Below are 21,219 nucleotides of genomic sequence, written 5' to 3' on the forward strand. Positions count from 1 at the left end.
TAAAGGGTTAGTGCAGAGTAGGGTAGAGGACCCTGCTGTGCTGACAGACACATCTCCCCACCACCACGGCCTCAATGCCAACGTTAATTTGAAAAAGGTGGCAGGTAACAGAAGCGAGGAGCACAGAAGCTTCCGATGTGCCAGTACAAAGCGTGGAAAGGACAGGGAAGACTAACAGCATGGAGGGTGTTAAAAAAAAAAAAGTTCCAGAACTCCTACGGTACAGGTGCTATCCAAGGACAAGGTGGTAAGGTGCACTTCTCTTGCCTTATCTTTCGCTCCATAAACCAATACCAGGGCACTAGCCTTACAAACCTGAAAAGCCCCCTAGTGCAGCCCCAAGAAATCTCTATTTATTAGGTCGAGAAAGAAAGCGGATCCTTGATACTTTCACCGTGTCCGATTCCTGATGGATGGGTAGTCAAAGGTGAGCTGGAACATTCATTGCTGCTTTCCCTCGGCAAGTTGAAAACTTAAAAGCCTGAGGCTGTTCTCATGACGATGTTTAAGAGCTACAGCTGAGGAATTTAGTGGGAAACAGACACCCCATAAAATTCACATGTGGATGAAAGCATCAAGCTCAGATCTTTCAGGAACTCACTGAGAAACAATTATCTAAGGAAAGCTTACAAGCAACAAAGTTTTCTTGAAAATCTATTTTAGTCAAAAGCAGAAAGCAGCCAGTTTTCACCCATTGGATAAAAACAGCTGACATAGCGTTTAGAAGGTTACAGTCATATACCTGTGAGTGTAAGAATGCCGCGTGAGAATGCCACCTCAACTGGTCCCTGTATTGGGTTTACATGGCAAGGGTTTAGTAGCAGGGGGCTCCAGGGATGGCCTCTGTGAGCAGAGCCCAGCAGCTGCCCCATGTCAGAGCAGAGCCAGCTCCAGTTGGAGCAGGCTGTCCCCCTGCAGCCCACGGGTCCCACACGGAGCAGATCTCCACGCTGCAGCCCGTGGAGGAGCCCCCGGTGGAGCAGGTGGATGTGGCCTGGAGGAGGCTGCGGCCCATGGAGAGCCCCCGCAGGAGCAGGCCCTGAGCCCCCGCATTCCTTTCATTCCTTTGCTCTGTGCGTGTTTACGAGCTGCCTGGCTTGCAACTTCTTTTGGTGTAAAAATCCCAAAGAATGGGGCAAGGGCTTCCAGCCCTATGGCTGCCCTGATCTTGGCAGAGCTGGGAAAGGGAAACAAACACCCCCCCAAAAAAACTTACAGCCAATTCATGAGATGCAAGCCTGACATCTAACTGCAATGATGTCTCCTTGACGCGTTCTCCCCTGCTGCTCGCTCCCATCACTAGGAGCGCAGGTGACTCTCAGCTCTAGGAACCTATCCAACTCTTATCTGAAAAATACTCTGCAGCAATGTCTGGAGGTACTCAAACTGGTTTTCTCCCCCTTACTTTACTCTCAGCTTCTTTCTATATTACCTGACATCCTGAGACTTTTCAGTAGGTCCTTTAGCCTGGAAAAGGCCGAACACCCAGTTTTTATCTGAAGCAGTGTTTGGAACATAGGAAAATACAACACTAAGTTGAGAGCAGCCGTACTGAGAAGGGCTTGGGGGTGTTGGTGGATGAAAAAACTGAACATGAGCTGGCAACGTGCGCCTGCAGCCCAGAAAGCCAACCGTGTCCTGGGCTGCACCCACAGCAACGTGGGCAGCAGGGCAGGGAGGGGATTGTCCCCCTCTGCTCTGCTCTCGTGAGACCCCACCTGGAGCCTGCGCCCAGCTCTGGGCCCCAGCACCAGAAGGACAGGGACCTGTTGGAGTGGGTCCAGAGGAGGCCACGAGGATGCTCAGAGGCTGGAGCACCTCTGCTGTGGAGCCAGGCTGAGGGAGTTGGGGTTGTTCAGCCTGGAGAGGAGAAGGCTCCAGGGAGACCTCACAGCGGCCTGCCAGGGCCTAAAGGGGGCTGCAGGAGAGCTGGGGAGGGACTCTTAGTCAGGGGGTGTAGGGACAGGACAAGGGGAAATGGCTTTAAACTGAAAGATGGGAGATTTAGATTAGAAATTAGGAGGAAATTCTTTACTGGGAGGGAGGTGAGGCCCTGTCCCAGGCTGCCCAGAGGAGCTGTGGCTGCCCCATCCCTGGCAGTGCCCAAGGCCAGGTTGGATGGGGCTGGGGGCAGCCTGGGCTGGTGGGAGGGGTCCCTGCCCATGGCAGGGGGTGGCACTAGATGGGCTTTGAGGTCCCTTCTACCTCATATCACTTAATGAACTCTATATTGAAAAATATATATTAAAAAAAAAATCCCATAGAAGGTTCTTTAGGTAATCTTCCTCTTGTATGCTGTTAGCATCATCTCCAAATAATTTAATTCTATAGCACGGCAATTTTTGTAAACTGAAATGGAACCAAGGACTCCAGCATTCCTCCCCACATCCCACAATCATCACCTTGACGATCCAAGATCAGCATGAGTGCAGTATTCTCCAAGTATTTCATACACTTTTGCTTTGATGCAATTCCCACCCAGATGGAATGACATTTAAGACACCTTTGAGGATAAAGTAGTTTTGTCCAAACCCAGGACCTGAAGCAAAGAAGTTTGAGGGAGGTGGATCAATTTTCCAGGGAAGCTAAGCATTCACTTTCCAAGCAGTCGGAAGAAAACCAAAAGCTATTCTGCTGCCACTCACTTCCATCTGCTGTTTGAGGGGAGCCTAAGCACTCTAGTTCTTAGTGTGCAATAACATAAGAAAAAAAACAGGTTTGCCTTCTAAGAAAGCAGAAATTCTGGCATGAAGTGACTGCTGTTAGATGCCATGCTGATGGGGGCTAAGAGTAAGAAGCGAGGTCTTGGAGGCAGAGCCACTGGGCCAACTGTGTTGGACAGGGTACAGAAATTCCTTCCAAGATTAAGATCTTGCCAAAAAAAGTGGCAGGGGTGGGGCAGGGGAGGCAAGAACAATGCACGATTTTCACTGAGCCAAGCACAAACACTTTATCTACACCCTGTGTTGACGAAGATATTTCCACTTAATTGGTACAGAGGAACTCATTACCTTCCCCCAAGACTCAGGGCTGAGTGCTTCATGTTGGTTTTGAGAGCTGCAGGAACTAAGCTCCGGTGCTTGTTATCTGCAAGAGACAGGAGCAACTCCGAAGGAAAACAAAGCCTTCCAGTGCTGTCCTGCTGATTCTGGCCTGATCTCAACGAAGGGAACTGTCCTGTGGTCCGTCTCAGCCCATGTGCCAGCTAGGAGCTAACTTACATCGTCCTCTTACAGTTCTGTGGGACGGGTAAGCAAGGAGGGGTGCTCACACTCCTCAGAAACGCAGACAGCCTTAGTTTAAATTTAGCAGCTTCGGAGAGGAAAAAACCTCAAAGCCAATTAAGGAACAGACAGCCCCTTTGTAAGGCTGCACAAACTGTTATGACAGCAGCCCCAGAGACTGTTGCATGGTTCTGGAAGCAAAAGATTCTAGAGCATTCTTCCTGGAAGCCTGGTCTACCTCATCACCTTGGATAGAGGCAACACCCCAGTCAAGAATGACCTGGAGGGAACAAGAACAAAGCCATTTACTTAGTGTCAGCACGAGGAAGAGAAACAAATCCTCTTCCACTCTTCTAATGTGGAATCCACTGCATGCTCTGCAGAAGTTCCGTTCTTCCAGCTTGTTAAACCACAAATTAAGTTCCAGGAGATTATCCCAAATATTTTTTCTAGTTATGTAGTAGAAAAATAAGCAGTTGAGCTTTTCCTAGGGTGTGATAGTTACTTACAAAATTCTCTTAGTAGTAACATCTGTTTCATTACCACCTTAGATTTAATTAAACAGACAGGTTAACTAATGCAATCTTCAAGTCACTCAACTGTCCAGGATTTCTTCAGGATAGAAGGCAAAGAGAACTCTGAAAATTTGTTCTGATGAGTGTTTCCATACAAAAATGATTATTAGTTTATGAAACACCCGACAAATACCTCAAAGATAACTTCAGTACCATACTGCGCAAAAAGCCATGTATGCTTTAGTATTAAAACAAACTAAACAGATGAGGATGTCATGTAGCCAAAAGGTTAGAGCTTTTTACTCCCCCCAAGAGCTTATACAGACTTCACAAGACACAGCTACTAAATAACTGTGCCATTATCCTGCTCGTGGGATTGCAGATTACTGCTGATATGTAGCAAGGGAGTCCCTGTCCTACACTTACCTTTTACCTTTCTTTTAGAGAGTAAATTGAGAAGCACTAGCTTGTTTTGTAGCGCAGACCAAAGACAAAATATATTCAAGTAATAAATTTGTTTGAAGGCCAGACAAAGGTCTAGCCTTAAATAATCTTATAGAGATAAGCTTCAGGAACCTGCTATAAGCTATGCTGTTAAGAGCCACTTGCTTTAAATATTCAAATAGAATTCACGATGGGGTGGAAGAAACACGTTGTAATGTTTTGTTTGCAACAGACCTAAGTCAAATTTAGGCAGTAACACAGAAAAAGTGAAATGACAGTAGTTAGTACCACTAGAGAGAGTAAATCTGACTGATGGAAAGCGAAGGAAGTGCTACGTTTTACCCATACTTCTGTCTGATACAGAGATTACTGGAATGCCAATTTTCCTTCCAAAACATTTGTATCAAATCAAAGAAAAAAAAGGTCAAATTGCTGTGTCACTACACGGACAAGTTGCAAGTTAAGACACCAACAAACAAAAAGCAAACTCAGATCTGGACGTTGCTATTTTAACATTACATGTTAAAAATGTGTTAACACTTGTACTCAGACACCTCACTGAACACACACGCAGGTAACCAGTAAATCTGCACCCAGCTCAGTGTTTTCCTGGAGTCTGTTACAGATGATCCATCTATTGAATAATTAGAGGGAAAGAGAACAGTAAGTGAATGCTCAGTCACTGACAGCAACGTAGCCCTTCAGGGGACAACCCTCCTAACCCTCTCTGAGGGGCTGGGAAGTGTTTGTTCTGTTGTTTGCACTCTGGGAGATGTGCAAGGGATGAGAGACAGCTTTATCCACCAGCAGCTGCACGCTGTTGCTGCTTGCTTAGTTCCCCCACCATCCAGAGAGTCAGATTTCCAAACTTCACAGGATAGCTCATGACATCTAACTCTCAACTCCAACTCTTCATGCTCAGATCAGACTTTAACATTTCTTCAGTGTGTGTTGAAGAAAGATAGTGTCTTCTCTGGGAAAACCAAAAGGCAGGAGCTTGTCACAAACAAGTACTCACAGGTCACAGGCCAGGCTGAGCTGTAGCACCGAGGCAGTTCGATGTTTTTGAGGAGCAGTTATTTACAGGCTACAACTATATCAGCAAATTTAAAGAGTGAATGTTGCTGTAAGTCACGAGCACTGTACCAGCCAGCACTTTCCCAGACAATATTCACCATTTCTTGGGGCTCAGCACAGGCCAGGGACCATCTCAGGCAGGCAGGCTCAGTTTTCAGAGAAGTATAAGCTAAGCTATACTAAGGCAAACTGAACTATGCCAGTTAAATACGGCGTACAGAGCTCAGGTCTGTTTATTTAGGATAGCTATTGCTCAAGTCTGTGCCAAGGGACACCTTCCCTAGCTGAAGCACAGCACACTTTTCTCCCTTCCCATAGGATCAGAGCCCACAAACCCCCAGAGCTCCTGAGGAAGAAACAAGCAGGACTGAACAGACTGCCAGCCTGTTCCTGCTCTTTATTAGCTGCTCCTACTGCTGCTATTTCACGTGCAAAGCTGATAGGAAGCCTTACCATCTCCTCATTCAAGGATAAAACAAGATTTTACGTTTTTTTTAAACATTAAATCCCTCCGAGACACTGGGACTATGGGACTACACATTTTTAATGAAAAGATGTCACTTTAGTGGTAGGGCCTGTGTCACGTGCTATCAATGACCGCCTCCAATTTTCCCACAGTTAACAGTTCTGAAACACTTCTCATATCCCACGGACAATTTTCCGGGGCAGAAGGGCTGTGTGCTGTGACTTCTGTCCAGCAGAGGGAGACCAGATACCACAGTCAAACATAAACCCAGCGGCAGTTTTCCAAGGAAAGGATGAAATGGAGCTGCACAGCTTTCTTCTGTCTTCCGTTGATTGCTACAAGCTTACACTAAGGCAAAAAAGTGAGCCTTGCCACAAACTGTTTTAAGCTCTAGCACTGTTCAAAACCTAAACTCAGTTTTGAGACATTTGAGAACTTCAAGCTTTTTTCTTGTTCTTAAATTAGGAGAAAGTGATTTGGGTAGGAGTGAAACCGATCCAGGAAAGACCAATATATACAAGACCCTCTCACTCTGAGGACACTGGATGTTCCAGAAGACTGTGCTCTAAGTCATCAAAAGATGAATCAATTTTCTAGTACCTCACGACTTTGTATTAGTTGTTGATACATAAGAACCAGAACAAATTTGGCTACCCTTATAAGGTACCTTCTTCTCTACGTTTTTAATTTAGCCATGTAAGAGCTATTCTGCTCATATTCCAGACACACGTACGTGCACCAGCCACACTGACAAGACACTGAAGATTTAAGATACTGAAGGTGGAACATTAATACAATATACTAGGCAAAGAACTGCAAGGGAAATACTGAAGAGAAGTATTTAGGAAGTCTTGCAGCATAGCCCAGAATGACTGTTCTTATCAGACCACTTAATGTTTTCTTAAATAACCCTGCAATTTACTAGTTTTGCACAACGTGTGAAGTTAGAAGACAGTATCAATGCTGGAAGACAAGCATTGCTTAATATTATGTTATAAATGAGAGAGTAAAGCAATCGGGATTACATTTAATGGCACGAAGTCCAAAATATCAAAGTTCAAGCACGATGTTAAAGACGTTCATGTTTGTCACATACTAGAGTCTGAATGAGTTAACCGCAGGCTCCCCTCTACCACTCCTTCCCACCACCACTGCTTCCAAACACCTGGAGAAGGCTCAGAATATGCCCCACGATCACAGACCAAGGTATGCCGTCCGTTCTCCTCCAGCTTCATCCACAGCCATTATTAAGGATCTCAACTAAGACAGGGATTTGGTGGAAGTCAGGTGAAACATTTTCTATTACCGTTAAGTTACCCGTTTTTCTTTACGACAAATATTCAGAGGTTCCTTCACTGAAACCCTACTTTTCCAATCATTACCTCACCAACTGGAGATGAAACCCCAACTTCTTGATGTTAATAGCATTATTTCAACACAGCTCCAGTGAGGAAGGCTGGTATCGGGGGTCATTTTCTGTAGTTCATCTACAGATTTGGGGAAGCTGCCCTAATGGCTCCAAGATTCACCAGTTCATGTAATAAAGAGGAAGAATTCACCTTTCTGACTGCGATGATGACCAAGCTCAAACTTTTGACCCAGGTGGCCACTGGCAGCTGAGAAGTCAGCAAGTTATGAGCCGTGCCACAAGCAGCTGCAGATAGCAACTCCCAGCAGATTACCTCCCTGTGAGAACAAAACCTCTGGAACAAAACAAGCTACACCATTAAGAAGAGCTGAAAGAGCACCAGTTAACACCAAAATCACCATCAAGTCAAAGTACATTTGACCTTTCAGGGTCTGAAATCTTTAGTTCAGAACCGACAGTCATTCTCTTCTTGGCAAGAGGAAAGAAACCACAGAGATGTAGCACCGTGTTCTTCTGAGGTGGTGAAAACGTCAGCACGATCTGACTCCCACATCTGTGCACAAGAAGCACAAGCTTCTGTGGGACAAAGAAAACTCTGAACAGGAATGAGACAAAAGAGCCTAGGGTGAAGTATTCGGTATGTCTAAATGTCAAACCTTCACTAGTGCTTACAGGACTTGCACAATCAGAGCCTACACGAATGCTAACTGCAAGAGCAGATGCAGTTGAAAGACTCCAAACAGTCAAGACATGGCAGATACAAGGGAAGTCAGCTACATGAACCTTTGAACTCTGTGGGATTGCTGTCCCTGTGTTTGAAAGCTCTTCCTTTACAACCAGTGGCTACCACCACCTAACTGCAGACCAGATGTCTTTGCACCACAAAATCCAGCATCCAGTCAAGCACATGGAGGGAACCCTTGGGGAAGAAGCGCCTGTTCCATTCATACCAAGGTGCTTTAGGAGGAAAAGCTCTTAAAAGAAGTCTGGCTGCCTGGGTGGAGGAGAAAACAGTCACCACTGCCTCATGCCAGGTTAACCGCTATGTTCAGCGCTGCCTTCTCTGCCACCACATCAGTTAGCTGCAGGAAGTCCTACAGCTCATGGGCAGAGACTTCACCACTGCTCTGCTCAAGTTTTAATTGAATTCCAGCAATGGTAGGATACTTACCTTTGAGGACTCGGTCAAGATATCAGCATCAGAGGCAAGATATTGAAATCTCAGTGTGCTCTGAGTCTAAAGAGATTAATAAACTCCCTCATGAGTGAGACACCTGGATAATCAAGAAGTCCATTGCGGAAGCTACAAGCTGCTTTTTTTTTTTCTGAGCAGTAACTAAAGCTGTGGTGCTCTTAGTCATGCTGCAGAACTGACCATCAGTGGTATGCCCTGGTCTAAACGCTCTTTAGTGAAAAGGACCTCAGCCTGCCCAAATCAGTCTCCACGTTCCACGCATCAGGATCACAATCACACAAAGCAGGAAGGGACAGAGTGCTCTAATTATCTACCCAGCCTTCCCTTCCTTACACCACCAGTTTCTGCCTGTGCAGGTGGTGATCAACCCAAGAAGGATGCTCTTGGTCCTTGTACAAACAGACTAGTTTGTGTGCAATACTCTTGACCTGCCACAAAACTTCGCACTGTCATGTAAGTAGGCTTTCTATCTTCCAGATCATGGTACTAATTAATAATCCTCCACTACATACTAGTATCCAATATGCAAGATGATTCTGTGAATATTTTGGGACTAAGTATCTATTACATGGTTTTCTTTAACTGTGGAAGGCTGGAGCCTAACTGAGTACATTCCAGGACAAAGTACTTAACGTGCACAGTTAAGCCAGAGCAGAGTACCTTTGAAAGGAATCAGACCAAAACCAAAACAAAAAGAAATCCACCCCCAAAAAAACATCCATTGCAAAATCCAGGAAACAAAAAGCCACAGTGCTCTACCACACTGCAGAACAGATTACTCCATTTCTGTAGCAGGCAGCTATTGCCATCTTTTGGCAACCAAACGCTTCCCACAGAGCCAAGAGCCTAGCAGATGATGATTTACTGATTAAAAGCAAAATGAGAAACTGAAAACAAAAAATTTTCTGGAGACTGTGGTAATTTGTGTCATTAAGCCATCCATTTCAGTCCTAAATCATCGTACCAACATAGCAGCAACAGGCTCAGAACACCTAGATACTCTAACTACTGCACAGGGATCTTTATGTAAGATGTCTTTACAGAAATTCTCACAGCACGAAGAAGCCAATATAAATTTAGATTTTTTCGAAAGTTTTCCCAGCCAGTGACTCTAGCTCCAAACAAGTTACCTTCTTATTCTATTCAACCAGGAAGCCTCCCCACAGCTCCTCCTCTAGCAGGACATGAAAGATACAGTTGAAACAATATGGGGGCTTGCATTCAAAGTAAAGCATTATGGGAGAGCTGCTCAAATTGCATTTAACACTCAGGAAACACACGCCCATTAAAAAAAAAAAGAGAACTGCAAGCAAAGGCAGACTGAAAGGAGAATACTCACTTGTAGCGTAGTGTCGAAAACAACAAGCTTAGAGCTTGTTGGAACAATGTCATAACACTTGTGTGACCTCATGAATCGCACATAAATGTCACTTTCCGATTCTTCAAGTGCTGTAAGTAAAAACATTAGGTTGTTTTATTTAAATAACCTTAAAAAAAAAAGAGTAAAAAAGCATGCCAAATCAACTGAACACCATTGCAGGACATCCCTAAAGCAAGACTCAAATTCATGCTTTCAGATCTAGACAGACAGTTTGTAGTCCTGCACTTTGCATTTCACTTATCTTTCCTCTCCGATTAAACAGCACACAGGCAAAACGCGTTGCTCCTCCTTGACAAGGAAGGACTTCAGTACTAAACGGTTATGTTTTGGTTTTGTTTCCCTACCAGCAAGCTATTGACTATGCATACTTGGTACCTGAACTCCAGGTATGTACAAAGCAAGTTGCACGTTTAAGTAGTGTCAGGCTTAACTAAGCCAAGCTCCTTAAGTTAACGCGGTTCTGATCACACTTCTGTTCGCTCCACTTTTCAGTTTTGTATTTTCTTAAGAGGCAGTAGGCAAGTTCCACAATCAGCACCACTCCATTCAAACTACGTTACACAAAACATCACAAATCCCACAGTTCATTTATGAAAACAGGATCCATTTGGGCTGGACTCGTTTTTTTTGGTATTTTTTTGTTGTTGTTGTTCTTAAATGTGACCTGTCTGTAGCAAGGTCACACAACACAATCTATATTAAATTAACTTTGCATTTGACAAGTTCAGAGGCATATGCATACAGTCTTTAGATCTGCTTGGGTATGTTACTTTATTTAAAAGCCCTTTGGCCCTCCATTCTTCACAGCAGGTACCTGAAACTCAGTCAAGGTTAACCTCTCTATCAGACGTGCACCCTTTCAATCCTGTAATAATGAGCAGGGATTTGGTCATGTTATGCTTTTGCAGAGGGAGGAAAAAAACCCAAACCAAACCTACCTACTAACCATTGAAGAACTTTGTATTAGAAAGCTATAAACCTCAAAATCCTTGTTTGCTACACGTGCTCAAAATTAATCCTCTAGTGCCAGAGAAAATGTCACTTCCACAGGGTGGCTCAGCACAGTTTTAGTACAATCCTACAGAAGCTAAGATGAAACTCCCCTGTAAGTGGCTACGCTAGCATACAGGCAGTCTCTCTGCATACTAAGTTAAGTTCTTCAGCTCCCCCTACTCTTTAAAAAAGCCCTTTCCCCACTAAAACCCAAGCAGCAGTTCCAGAGGAATACAGAAGAGAGTTCAACTGGAAAGAAGCACAAAAAAAAATCATTTGCTGGATTTATGTTCCTATAAAGGTCAGGACCAGGAGTGAAAATAGCAGGAGCTAGGAAAAATTGATAAGAGATTAGGAAACAATGCGAGCAAACTGATAGGGGAAGAATGAGGCAGATTGACTTGGACAAGGCTGGTGCGAAGCAGCCTTTATAAGATGATACCAAAGGGGAACTGGTACTGACTCGGCAAGGGCATGTATAAGAGAGGTCAAAAAAGGCAGTCGGGAACAGAGGACGCTTTATGTAACTCCGTAATAGAGTAACAGCTTCTCACCCTCCAGCTTCCACAACAGCTTACATGGCTACTGTCTGCACAAGGCGAATGTACTGACCCTGCAACAGGGCAAGTTATGGTTGGCTTTCTTTTCTAAGAGCACACGAGAAGGAGGGGGGTGGATGAGACGCTAAGCACTAGAAACAATAATGAGAACATTTAGATGACAAGAGAAATAGCCTGGTCGTTAGGAAGTTAAGGTCGCTTCTACAGCCACCAGCGCAGTCCCTCTGTGCAGTATCCTGAATCTGTACGTCCTATTGATTCTGTAGTCGTGACAACGTTACTTTGTATACAATTAGCCTTTTTTTTTTTTTTGTAGACACAAGCATAGGAAAATATCAAATAACCAAGGAACTGCAAAGCCACCAACTGTTTTTAGCTGAAAAAATGACACCCTTAGCAGAGGGCATCATCACTGGGTACCATTCTGTCGGCCTACCAACAGTTATGCAGATGTAGCAAGGGCAGTAATTGCTGATAGAGCGTGTTGCCAGGTTTAATCAGGCAAGGTTGGGAATGGCAGGCACAGTTATGAACCCTGTACGGACCAGCACAGTAAAGATGTGCCTAGAAACCCTCCTCTTGCTCAGCACACGCTCTGCACACATACTTTCAACCAGACCTCAACAATCCTCACCCATTTGGGATGCGTGGGGTTGGTTAGGCGCTGCCATCTCACCCTAGTTTGTCTCCCAGCTCAGAAATCAGGATTAGGCACATCACCCCGGGCACCACAGAGCAACCGGTTCCTTCCCCGAGGATGGAAAGTTAGGATCGGAAACATTCAGAAGCACAAGACAGTCATCTGTGAGCTCTGTGTTTAACAGCTATAAAAATAGCTAGGGAACTCCAGCAGGGTCTAAACAAGGATGCAATTGTCCAGCTGGAACTGAGGTTTGTTTCTGCAGATCCTTATACGACAGACCAGCATAATGCACCGCTATATCACCCACCAACTAAACATGCAAAAACATAAGCCCCGCTGCGCTTCCTCGTATGCTCTAAATGGTGTCATCAAGTGGCTAGTGGAAAGGATATTCAAGACCTTCCAAGCCCTTCAGCTACCCATGAGTACTGAGGAGCTGCCTCCAGCTAGCTCTTTGTGCAAGAGCTGCGTGCGAGTTACCGGTGTACGCGGCTGCTGAAAGGAGAAGAGGTCTCCAGCAGGCTTGGGACTCCCCAAGGGTGCACTCCCACCCTCCTTTCCCACACAGCACAGGGACAGGGCAGAGTCTTCTTTACAGTTCCTTTAACCTTCGAGAGGACAAACGTACTGCCTTCACTTGTACCCAGCCACCACCGTGCTGCAAATACAAACTATCAGATACAAATACCCTGATCTCTACAGGATATTAGTATTCTGTTACTTACTTCTAGCTCTGTTTTCGCTAGAAATGCCCATCCTTTCTGGCTATTAGGCTACTGCAGTCTTGCCCCGTACCTGCAAAGCAGCACTCCCTTCAGACAGGCAAGAACAATACCTTTCTGCTTGACCTAAAGCCCCACCCAGTCTCTGCACATCAGCTCTGATCTTCACAGAAGATCACTTGCCCCACAAGCAGGAGTTGCATACATATACTGGCTATTCTTTCACCATAAATCAGCAACATACTCAGGTGTTGATACCAGAAGGGTGAACGACATGGACAAGAAGTGATGCAGATCCTCCGCTCCTGCTGGAAGAAGGGATTGAGGTGTCCAGGATTAGATTTGCATCCGGATCTCATTTGCAAAAGCCCAGTTACAGTAAGGGATGCCCAAAGCTGTATGAGAAGCCCCAGCAGGACTACAAGCTACGGTAATTCTGAGGGCAGGGCCTCCTAGGGGAGCGCTTCTCCCTGGCAGCTGAAGTGGCACGGCAGCAGCGCCAAGCACAGCCCGTCCCTGCCGCTCCTGTCAATTGTATTCCTTCTCCCTGAGGCAGAAGCCTGACATGTGCCTTTCTTAAATTGCTTCTGTAACAAGTCCTGTAAGGTGTGTGAGGATGGAGTGGCACCAGACAGCTACGGGTGTCCTGACTCAGCAAAGGCAGCTGCAAAGAAGCCCTGGGGAATACATTTGCTGGACCTATACCATGATTTAGGACGCTGCCTCCAGCCAGACCTCAGCTTCCCACAGCTGATGAGCCAAATGTTACCTGGCTCGATGACAAAACAAATTCCCAGCAGGAGGCATCTTAATCTACAGCAGGGATCAGGGGAGAAGAGTCCACTATGAGTGATAGTTTGTTTCCTTAGGGGTGTTCTCTAGTGAAAGCTTGTTTCTTGAAGATGGATCAGAAAGTTGCATTGCAAGTGGACATTCTCCACGTGCACTCCCTCCCCACAAGCCATAGGTTAAGTCAAAATACTCCAAACCCCCAGGGCTTTCTTCTGCAATTTTTTAGACAGAACACAAGCAGAAGTTACCTGAAAAGTTACAAAACTTTTGGACAATTTAAGCACCTGATTACAGCCTGTCTTAAGGTCTTTTATAGTGTAAAGTCATCACACATCCTCACTTCATTCCTACAGGCAGAGATCCTTTAAAAGGAAGACCAAGCTATTTCCCCTCCCAATCTACACCATTTTACGCACTTCAGACCAAGTAATTTTTACTCCTTTCTCCCCCACCCTCCTCTATAACAGAGATGCTTTAACTTTATTTCAGACAGTAAATATTTTGAAAAACACTGTGGCTTTTTTCCCCAAATAAAGCATGGATGAACTACTCAGCAATACTGACTCAGATCACGGTGGGACCTGGTACTAAGTGTAATTATCTATTTAGAGAGCTCTACGGTGGAGTTAGCGTCTGAATACTCCTCCTAAGTGAAAAGGAAACTTCCACAGTGTTCCTGAAAGCATTCCTCAGAAATCCCCGGTACAGGCACCTTCAGTTCCACTCATCCCTTTGCCACCACACAGGGTGCTCTTCTACTGTAGCTTCCTCAGAATTTCAAGGCCTTCAAGAAGAAAAAAAAAAGAGAAGAATTGCCTGCAGATGGACAACTGGAACCTGCAGTAGTACATATGGCCGACACATACTGAAAAGCCTTCAAACACCGCTACATAAAAGCTGATAGGAAGTTCCCCAAAAGTGTTTTCCGCAAGCCACAGGCTCTCTTTCTGTGCTGTACCCCAGCAGGCAGGCCCAGCAAGGAGATCCTGGACTGTACACGTTTCCCAGTTTCAACAACACAAAACCATGAGCTTTTTTACCTTATTATGCTCCTTGTATTTCTGCACTGGTATCCGGTCACTCTTAAAGTTTGTTCCTGGAACCACAAACACGGCATTCCACAAAAACCGTTTTCTTTCAGCTAAGAGTTAATTCCACCACAGCCCACAATCGTGCCGCTGCAGCTGTAAGAACACGCAGCAGCACTCCTGCTCCTCACAATTAGACGGAGAATTACCGGAGTTACCAGCTCTCAGGTGTTCTGAAAACACAAAGACTCCTCAGGAACCAAAACAATTGTTTGGATAACTGACATTTCTAAGTTTATTATGAAATTAACTACTTAATTTTAAAGATCCTTTAAAAAGCAGGAAAAACAGCTTGGAACAGTAAGTCAAAAATATGTTCAGCTAACTGCTTAGTCAGACAAAGGATGGCAGACCACATACAGACACATCAGTCCTTCTCTAGAGCTTCCTTACAGCAACTGGAGCTATGAAGTGCCACTGCCCAATGCCAAACACTCCAGCTTAGACCACTACCAGGAAAAACAGCTCCTCCTGGCCAGTTCAGATGGCAGATAAAGGCAAATGGGGAAGAGTAGAAGTGTACTTATGTCAGCCTCACGTGTACTAAACCCAGTTACTGGAAAAAAAGTCTTTTCCATTACAGGACACAAACACATGCATCTGTAGTTTAAGTTGCTCCAAGCCACTCACAAAAAAATAAAAAAATCAAAGCTTCAAAGATACTGAAGATCACATTTCAGATACCAGCAAGTTACAATTGTTACTGTTAGAGGCATTTTTCATCCCAATTTTTAATCAGAGCTGATCGAACAGCAATGCATCAGGTGAGGTTTATTGGTATAACCATGCTGAGAAGCTTTCCTTTTCTTGGTATAACACTTCTTTTAGTAATCTTATATTCCTTACTCATGTAAAATAACTCATTAAAAGTACTTAGTTAACAGTAATTTGTAGTAGATAAATCCATATGGCAGTGAAAATAGCAATTTGAGAATGGCTTAAGCAGCAATTTAAATTTTTTTTTTTATTTTTATTTTTTTACATTCCTAGCCAACATTCCTTTGCCACCAAACGCAGAATAACTCCACCTTTCAGAGGCCAAGTCCAAAAAACGTGGCTCCACAGCAGCATAAGCAGCAGCAGCTGCTGTTCCCCTCGTGCTAGCTGTGTGGCACCCCTCCCTCACCCGGTGCTTCTAGATTTCCACAGAACTGTTCCACAAATTGGCTGCAAACGCTGGATTGCTCAGAGATTTGGCCTTCTGGTCTTACCAGTTTTAGGTCTGTTTACCTCCTGTATCTAGCAGGTGACTCCTGCCCTTCCCATGCCCTAGAAGCTGCAGAACACCACATCCTTGTCGTGGCAGCTAGCCATTAGGTTGGCTCAGCTACATCCAACGGTGCCAGAAGACACCGGGGTGACTAATCAGTTAAATAAGGCAGTACGAGTTACAGGTAGCTCTTGGCAGAGTACACAGTAGGTGGAAGGCATGTCACTAACCTTGCTTGTTGTTCTTCTGTCTATATTTTTATCTTTAAAATGTCACCAAACCTTATAAAGTTTCTGTCTGCCCTCAGTCTGAAGTTATTGGATGTGTTGGGGCGCATCAGGCACGGCAGTGCTGGTGGGTGGAGGGAGGGGATTGTCCTGCTCTGCTCTGGTGCGGCCTCACCTCAAGTACCATGTGCAGCTTTGGGTGCTGCAATATAAGGACATGAAACTATTAGTGTCCAAAGGAGGGCTAGAAAGATTGTGAAGGGTCTGGAGCGCAAGATGTGTGAGGAGCAGCTGAGGTCCCTGGGTTTGTTCAGCCCAGAGCAGAGCAGGCCGAGGGGAGGCCTCATGGCGGCCTGCAGCTCCCTCATGAGGGGAGCGGAGGGGCAGGCGCTGAGCTCTGCTCTCTGGGGACAGCGACAGGACCCGAGGGAACGGCATGGAGCTGGGACAGGGGAGGGTCAGGCTGGGGGTTAGGGAAAGGTTCTGCACCCAGAGGTGGTCGGGCACTGGGACAGGCTGCCCAGGGCAGTGGGCACGGCACTGAGCTGCAGGAGCTCAAGAAGCTTTTGGACAGCGCTCTCGGACATAGGGGCTGGTTTTTGGGTGGTCCTGTGTGGAGCCAGGAGTTGGACTCTATCTTCGGAGGTCCCTTCCAACTCAGGATATTAGTTAATATTCTGAGTTCGTTAATATTCTGGATAACTTCTGCCACAACTTTCAAGCAGCAGGAGAGAGCAGCAGTTCTTGTGTAAGTCCCTAACACAACTGCTCCAGGAGACACCCAGACCGGACAGAGTTAACCCACCCAAAGCACAGCAGTGACAGTAGTGAGAACCACAGCCTATTCCTCAGGTGTCTCTACAAGCTGACCAACAGTCCCTGGAAAATTATTTTCAAAGGAAATGAAGGTGTTTGAATGAGAAAGATGTTCTGAGATCAATACTCCAGGAATCAGGCGTTCGGGTGGGCTTTTATCAGCATCCCCCAGCCAGGAACCAGCACTGGAAACAAACCCAGGGCTGTGCTGCGTGCAGAATCTTGCTGCAGTGATGAGCAACAGCTCTGTCTCAACCTACCCCCCAGAACAGAAATATGACTAATTTGTCAGGATAATGTTCTTTTTAAATAGATTTGAAGGATACACAGACAAATTGAATGTACAAAGTATCCGATGAAAGGCACGGGAACTGAGGGACTGGAAGAAAAGAACAAGCAGCTTGTTTTGTAACAGAACAATGCAGTACGAAGGCAGGACTTCTCGGTCTGCTGAGCTGCCTGCTCTGCAGCCAGGAGCACTGAAGAGAGCAGACAAGAAACAAGGCACCAGGAGAAGAATCAGTGTTGGACTCCGTAGGAGAAGAATACTGACTTAGATTAAGAAGGGCAAGCAGAGGAAAAAAAAAAAAAAGTGTTGTCATACTGTACCATTTGGTTTCTGCTCATTCATGAGGAAACTTCTCAGGAAGAAAGCACCCAAGTGCCAAGAAACACCCACGTAATTAGAGGATAAGACCTAGTGGCAACAAAAGATGGAAAAGGTGGAAATAGATGGTTACAAAGATGCCTGCTGTAAACAGCAGGAGATCAGTCATGAAGTTTTTAGAACATGCCTGGAACAACTTTGTTGCTAATGCAGCGACCAAGGCTAGCGAAGGACTAGTTCTGATTTTAGGAAGAGAAGAGCGAGTTTAGTCTTACACATGGAAAGCACGATGATGACAGCGATGGGGTTGGCTATTCCATGACAAGCTGAGAGGATTTCAAATGCAGGGAAGCATAAGATAGGATGCAAAGACAGCGACAAGAAATCATTTCTTTCTGAAAGCTGCAAACAAACCTAAAATACGCTGGCAGACCACACGTTAAACTTACAAGGCAGCATTATTCACGCAGCCACAGGCTACGTGATACAGACGTCGCAGATGGATGTTTCCTACCCCTGATCTAAAGGAACGCATGAGCTGGCAGCTAAAGAAAGATCAGATTGAGTTTACAGATCGGAGATACGCTGATACAAAGGAGTGATAGGAAGTTTATCTGCAGATCTCTATCAACAGCTTCTGCGGTGATCCAAGATGAATTCAATTATGTATTACAATGAGAATACGTAACTTCGGGTAGGAAGAGCACTTGACACAGTGTGAGCAGGGACACTATTAGAAAGAATAAGCTATGTCCTGTGAACTGTAACGCATCCTACAAACAGGAAGAGGTGCCAGAGGTACAAGAAATGAGGAGGAAGAATAGGCACACGAACAGGTTAGGGACAAATGTCTCGTTGCTTCGGTGTTCAGAAGAAGGTTCATTTTTTCTTAAAACAACAACTCAGAGCTAAAAGAAGCCACAACACGTCTTAAAACATGTCAGCTCTGAAGTTGTATTTGTAGTTGCTTGAGACACTGAAATAAGACTTAGGATTGCTTGCATCTGCACCTTTTTACACATAAATTTGGCTTGTGAACTCTGGAGTCTGTGCGACTATTCAGTCACTTCAGGTCACTAAGTGATTCAGATGTCATCTCCCCTCGTCACAAGGAGGTGCTTGATGCAGAGACAGGAGATATTACAGATGTAGACAGGAGACAACCTACCTGTAAACAACTATCCCCAAATTCACCAATTTCATGAAGGGGAAGATACAATTCTAGGCTAAAGGAAAGCCAGACAAATTTAGGAAGGGTCCAAACACTTAGGTACGTGCTGAAACAAGTTATTAAAACCCACGTATTTATAGGCACCTAGAGAATAAGCTTATTGAAAGCAAAGAAAACCAATGTGATTTTCAAGAACAGTTCAGTCCAACTCAGACAGGATAAAGTAGTAAGTGGATTAAGTAAGTGGATGAAAAAAGGAAGGGTAAAAAAAAACACAGCACATTTGCTATATAGATATTAAAGCAAACTTTGATGCTACTACACCTGAAAAATGGGCAGTAGAATCACCACAAGGTGATTCCACAAGTACACAAAGCAGCCCAAATTGCAGCAAAACTAAGACCTCTTTTTCAGTGAATTTGCAGGCCTGGACAACGAGGGCTGGGCATTTTTTAAGATATGAGCTCCAAAACAAACTCTTTTCAAAGAGTTTTGGTCCACCTTATATGTCATTTTTCACTAGGCAATTTGTTTAAGTTCATGCCACAGCTCTTCTGTACAAGTGCTGTTGCAAGAGGGACACACTCTCCACTTTCATAAAGCTTCACAGAACTGGGGTTTTGAAGCCTTCATTTCTTAGAAATTAAGCTGAAACTGATTACCATGTCCAAAAACTACTGAAAGAACATGGAAAGGAAAAGTGGTTTCAGTGACAAAAAAAAAAGAGCACATCCTGACCTCATCACCTTAGTTTTCTACAAGCTAGGCTCAGAGATTTTTTTTTTTTTTAAATCAGCACCTTGATATTTCACAGGTACAGCACTGCAAAAAGTCTCAGAGAATCAGGGCTCCCTTTTATTCAAAAAATTTAATTACTGATCTTCAAGTCAGGAATTGATTGAAGATGTTTCCAAGAGTTTGCAGCAAGGTTGCAGGAATTTAAGCTCATATTCATAAATGGCTTGGAGTTAGTCTTTCAAAGAATAACAGAACTGGAAAAAAGCACTCAGTCTGATGAGCACAAATTAGGGGAGTGACTAAACAGTACTACTAAGAACTACCCTACTGTTATTCATTTGATTTAATAAAGCACAAGTGGGGAAAAGGCAGTTTGCTTAAACAAAACAAAAGCAAACAAACAAAAACCCACCCCAGTTGTTACAGGGCTATTAACTCCCTCCAGAAGCTGGCTAAACAGAACAAAGCAACCTTGGGATATTGTACGGTCTCCTCCTTCAAAGGTCCTAAACGTGGAATGAGACAAACATCAGACACTGCCTAGGCACATCCTGCCTTAGTGAAGAAAAAAACGGACTAGGAGTTCCTGAGATCAGAAAATCCACTTTTCTGGGTTTTAGGCTTGAATATCTCCACTTCTCCCAAGTCAGTAAGAACCAAGATTTGTAAGAGAAAATTAATGCAAAGAGCTGCCTGAAACAATGCAAGACTCAGTTTGTTTTCAGCCCTCCATGTGTGTCACAGCACACTTTGAAATCCTGCACTGAATTTTGTTGCTCGTTTTTGGAGTTAAGAAGTCCTAGCAAACAGGCTGAGAAGTTAACGCTTTCTTTGTCCTGCTGCCCTCTGCTAGCAGGCTGCCTGAGCAAATAATTATGTGAGATTTGAGGCAGACAAAAAGCGACGAGCAGCTTAAGAAATCTCACATTCCAGAGCTAATCATAGTAACTCTGAAGTTTCTTGTCCAGGCAGGCACAGAAACTTATTTGTTTACATGCGAGAGCCGCGTTGTTTGGGGACTACCTGGGGAACTGGTAAACAATATCACAAGCCCAAGTGAGTACTTCTGACACAGCCCACTATCACCGACATCAACTGCCGGTCAAAGTTAAAGATTTGTACTTTGCCAAAAGCTGCTTCATTGTGGTTTTGTGAGTAAGGCAGCAGCTTCACCCTTCAACCTAACAGCGCTTCTAAGATTTTTCACCACAAGAAAGAAGAAATGGACCTGAAACATTTTCTAACAACATGTTCAAGTTCTTCCCTCGACAACAAGCACTGCAATTTTTCCCTAAACATCCCCAACAAAGATCTAATTTAAGATGTCGCCTGTCTGGAATGCAGACATGCTCTTCAAGATTGCGAGATGCAGGCCACAACCCAAGAAACCAAAAATGGTATTAAGGCTCTGAATATTACTATCGGGATCCATACGCTGGGGAGCTGCATTCAGGGAAGGTTCGAGGTCTGTGAGGGATGTAAGAAGAAAGCAGGCTGTATCCTGGGGAATATCACCTGTACAGGAAGGCTGGTAAAAATGGGAGCTTTTGCAGTTTCTTTAGAGCAAGCATAAATCCTACTACATACACACAGCCCACACACTTTAGAAGAGAGATACCCCTTTAAGTCTGTGCAGGGTTAGTTTAAGATCACACCGTAACAAGCAGCTTAACCAGAGCACTGTCCACAAGACCAGCAGCTCCAAAATGAGCGCACACATCCTCACCAGGCACAGCTACATCCTTATTGAACAGGGTAAGGATCTAATCTGTGTTAGTCTTCAGTGAAATATCTCCTAATCTAATCTCAAGGCATAAAATGCTTTAAAGGAAGAAATAAGTTTTTTGGCTGAAGCCTAAGGACTTTGGACTATGCTTGCTGGAGAAACAGTTCGGTCGGGTCTAATAAAACGTGTTGTAAGCATGCATTCAGGCATTTCTCCACTCAAATTTTTAAACTGTTGGTCTCAAATACTGAGTAA

At 44.6% G+C, this 21,219-nt stretch overlaps 1 protein-coding gene across 9 annotated transcripts in view; it reads right to left on the bottom strand.

Annotated features, from left to right (window-relative positions):
• PRKAG2 (protein kinase AMP-activated non-catalytic subunit gamma 2) overlaps positions 1-21,219 on the bottom strand; it is a 216,295-nt gene that overhangs the window by 20,249 nt on the left and 174,827 nt on the right. For 7 of the 9 annotated variants that reach the window (XM_048062404.2, XM_048062405.2, XM_048062406.2 and 4 more), the window contains one exon: positions 9,630-9,739. In XM_048062404.2, the coding sequence (XP_047918361.2) occupies positions 9,630-9,739 (110 nt within the window). Of the gene's footprint in view, positions 1-9,629; positions 9,740-14,093; positions 14,125-17,331; positions 17,369-21,219 lie in introns of those variants that run through there. The other 2 variants (XM_066991127.1, XM_013182410.3) reach the window with 2 other exon arrangements.

The sequence above is a fragment of the Anser cygnoides genome, chromosome 2 (assembly GCF_040182565.1).
Source record: "Anser cygnoides isolate HZ-2024a breed goose chromosome 2, Taihu_goose_T2T_genome, whole genome shotgun sequence".
In the NCBI taxonomy this organism is placed as follows: Eukaryota; Metazoa; Chordata; class Aves; order Anseriformes; family Anatidae; genus Anser; species Anser cygnoides.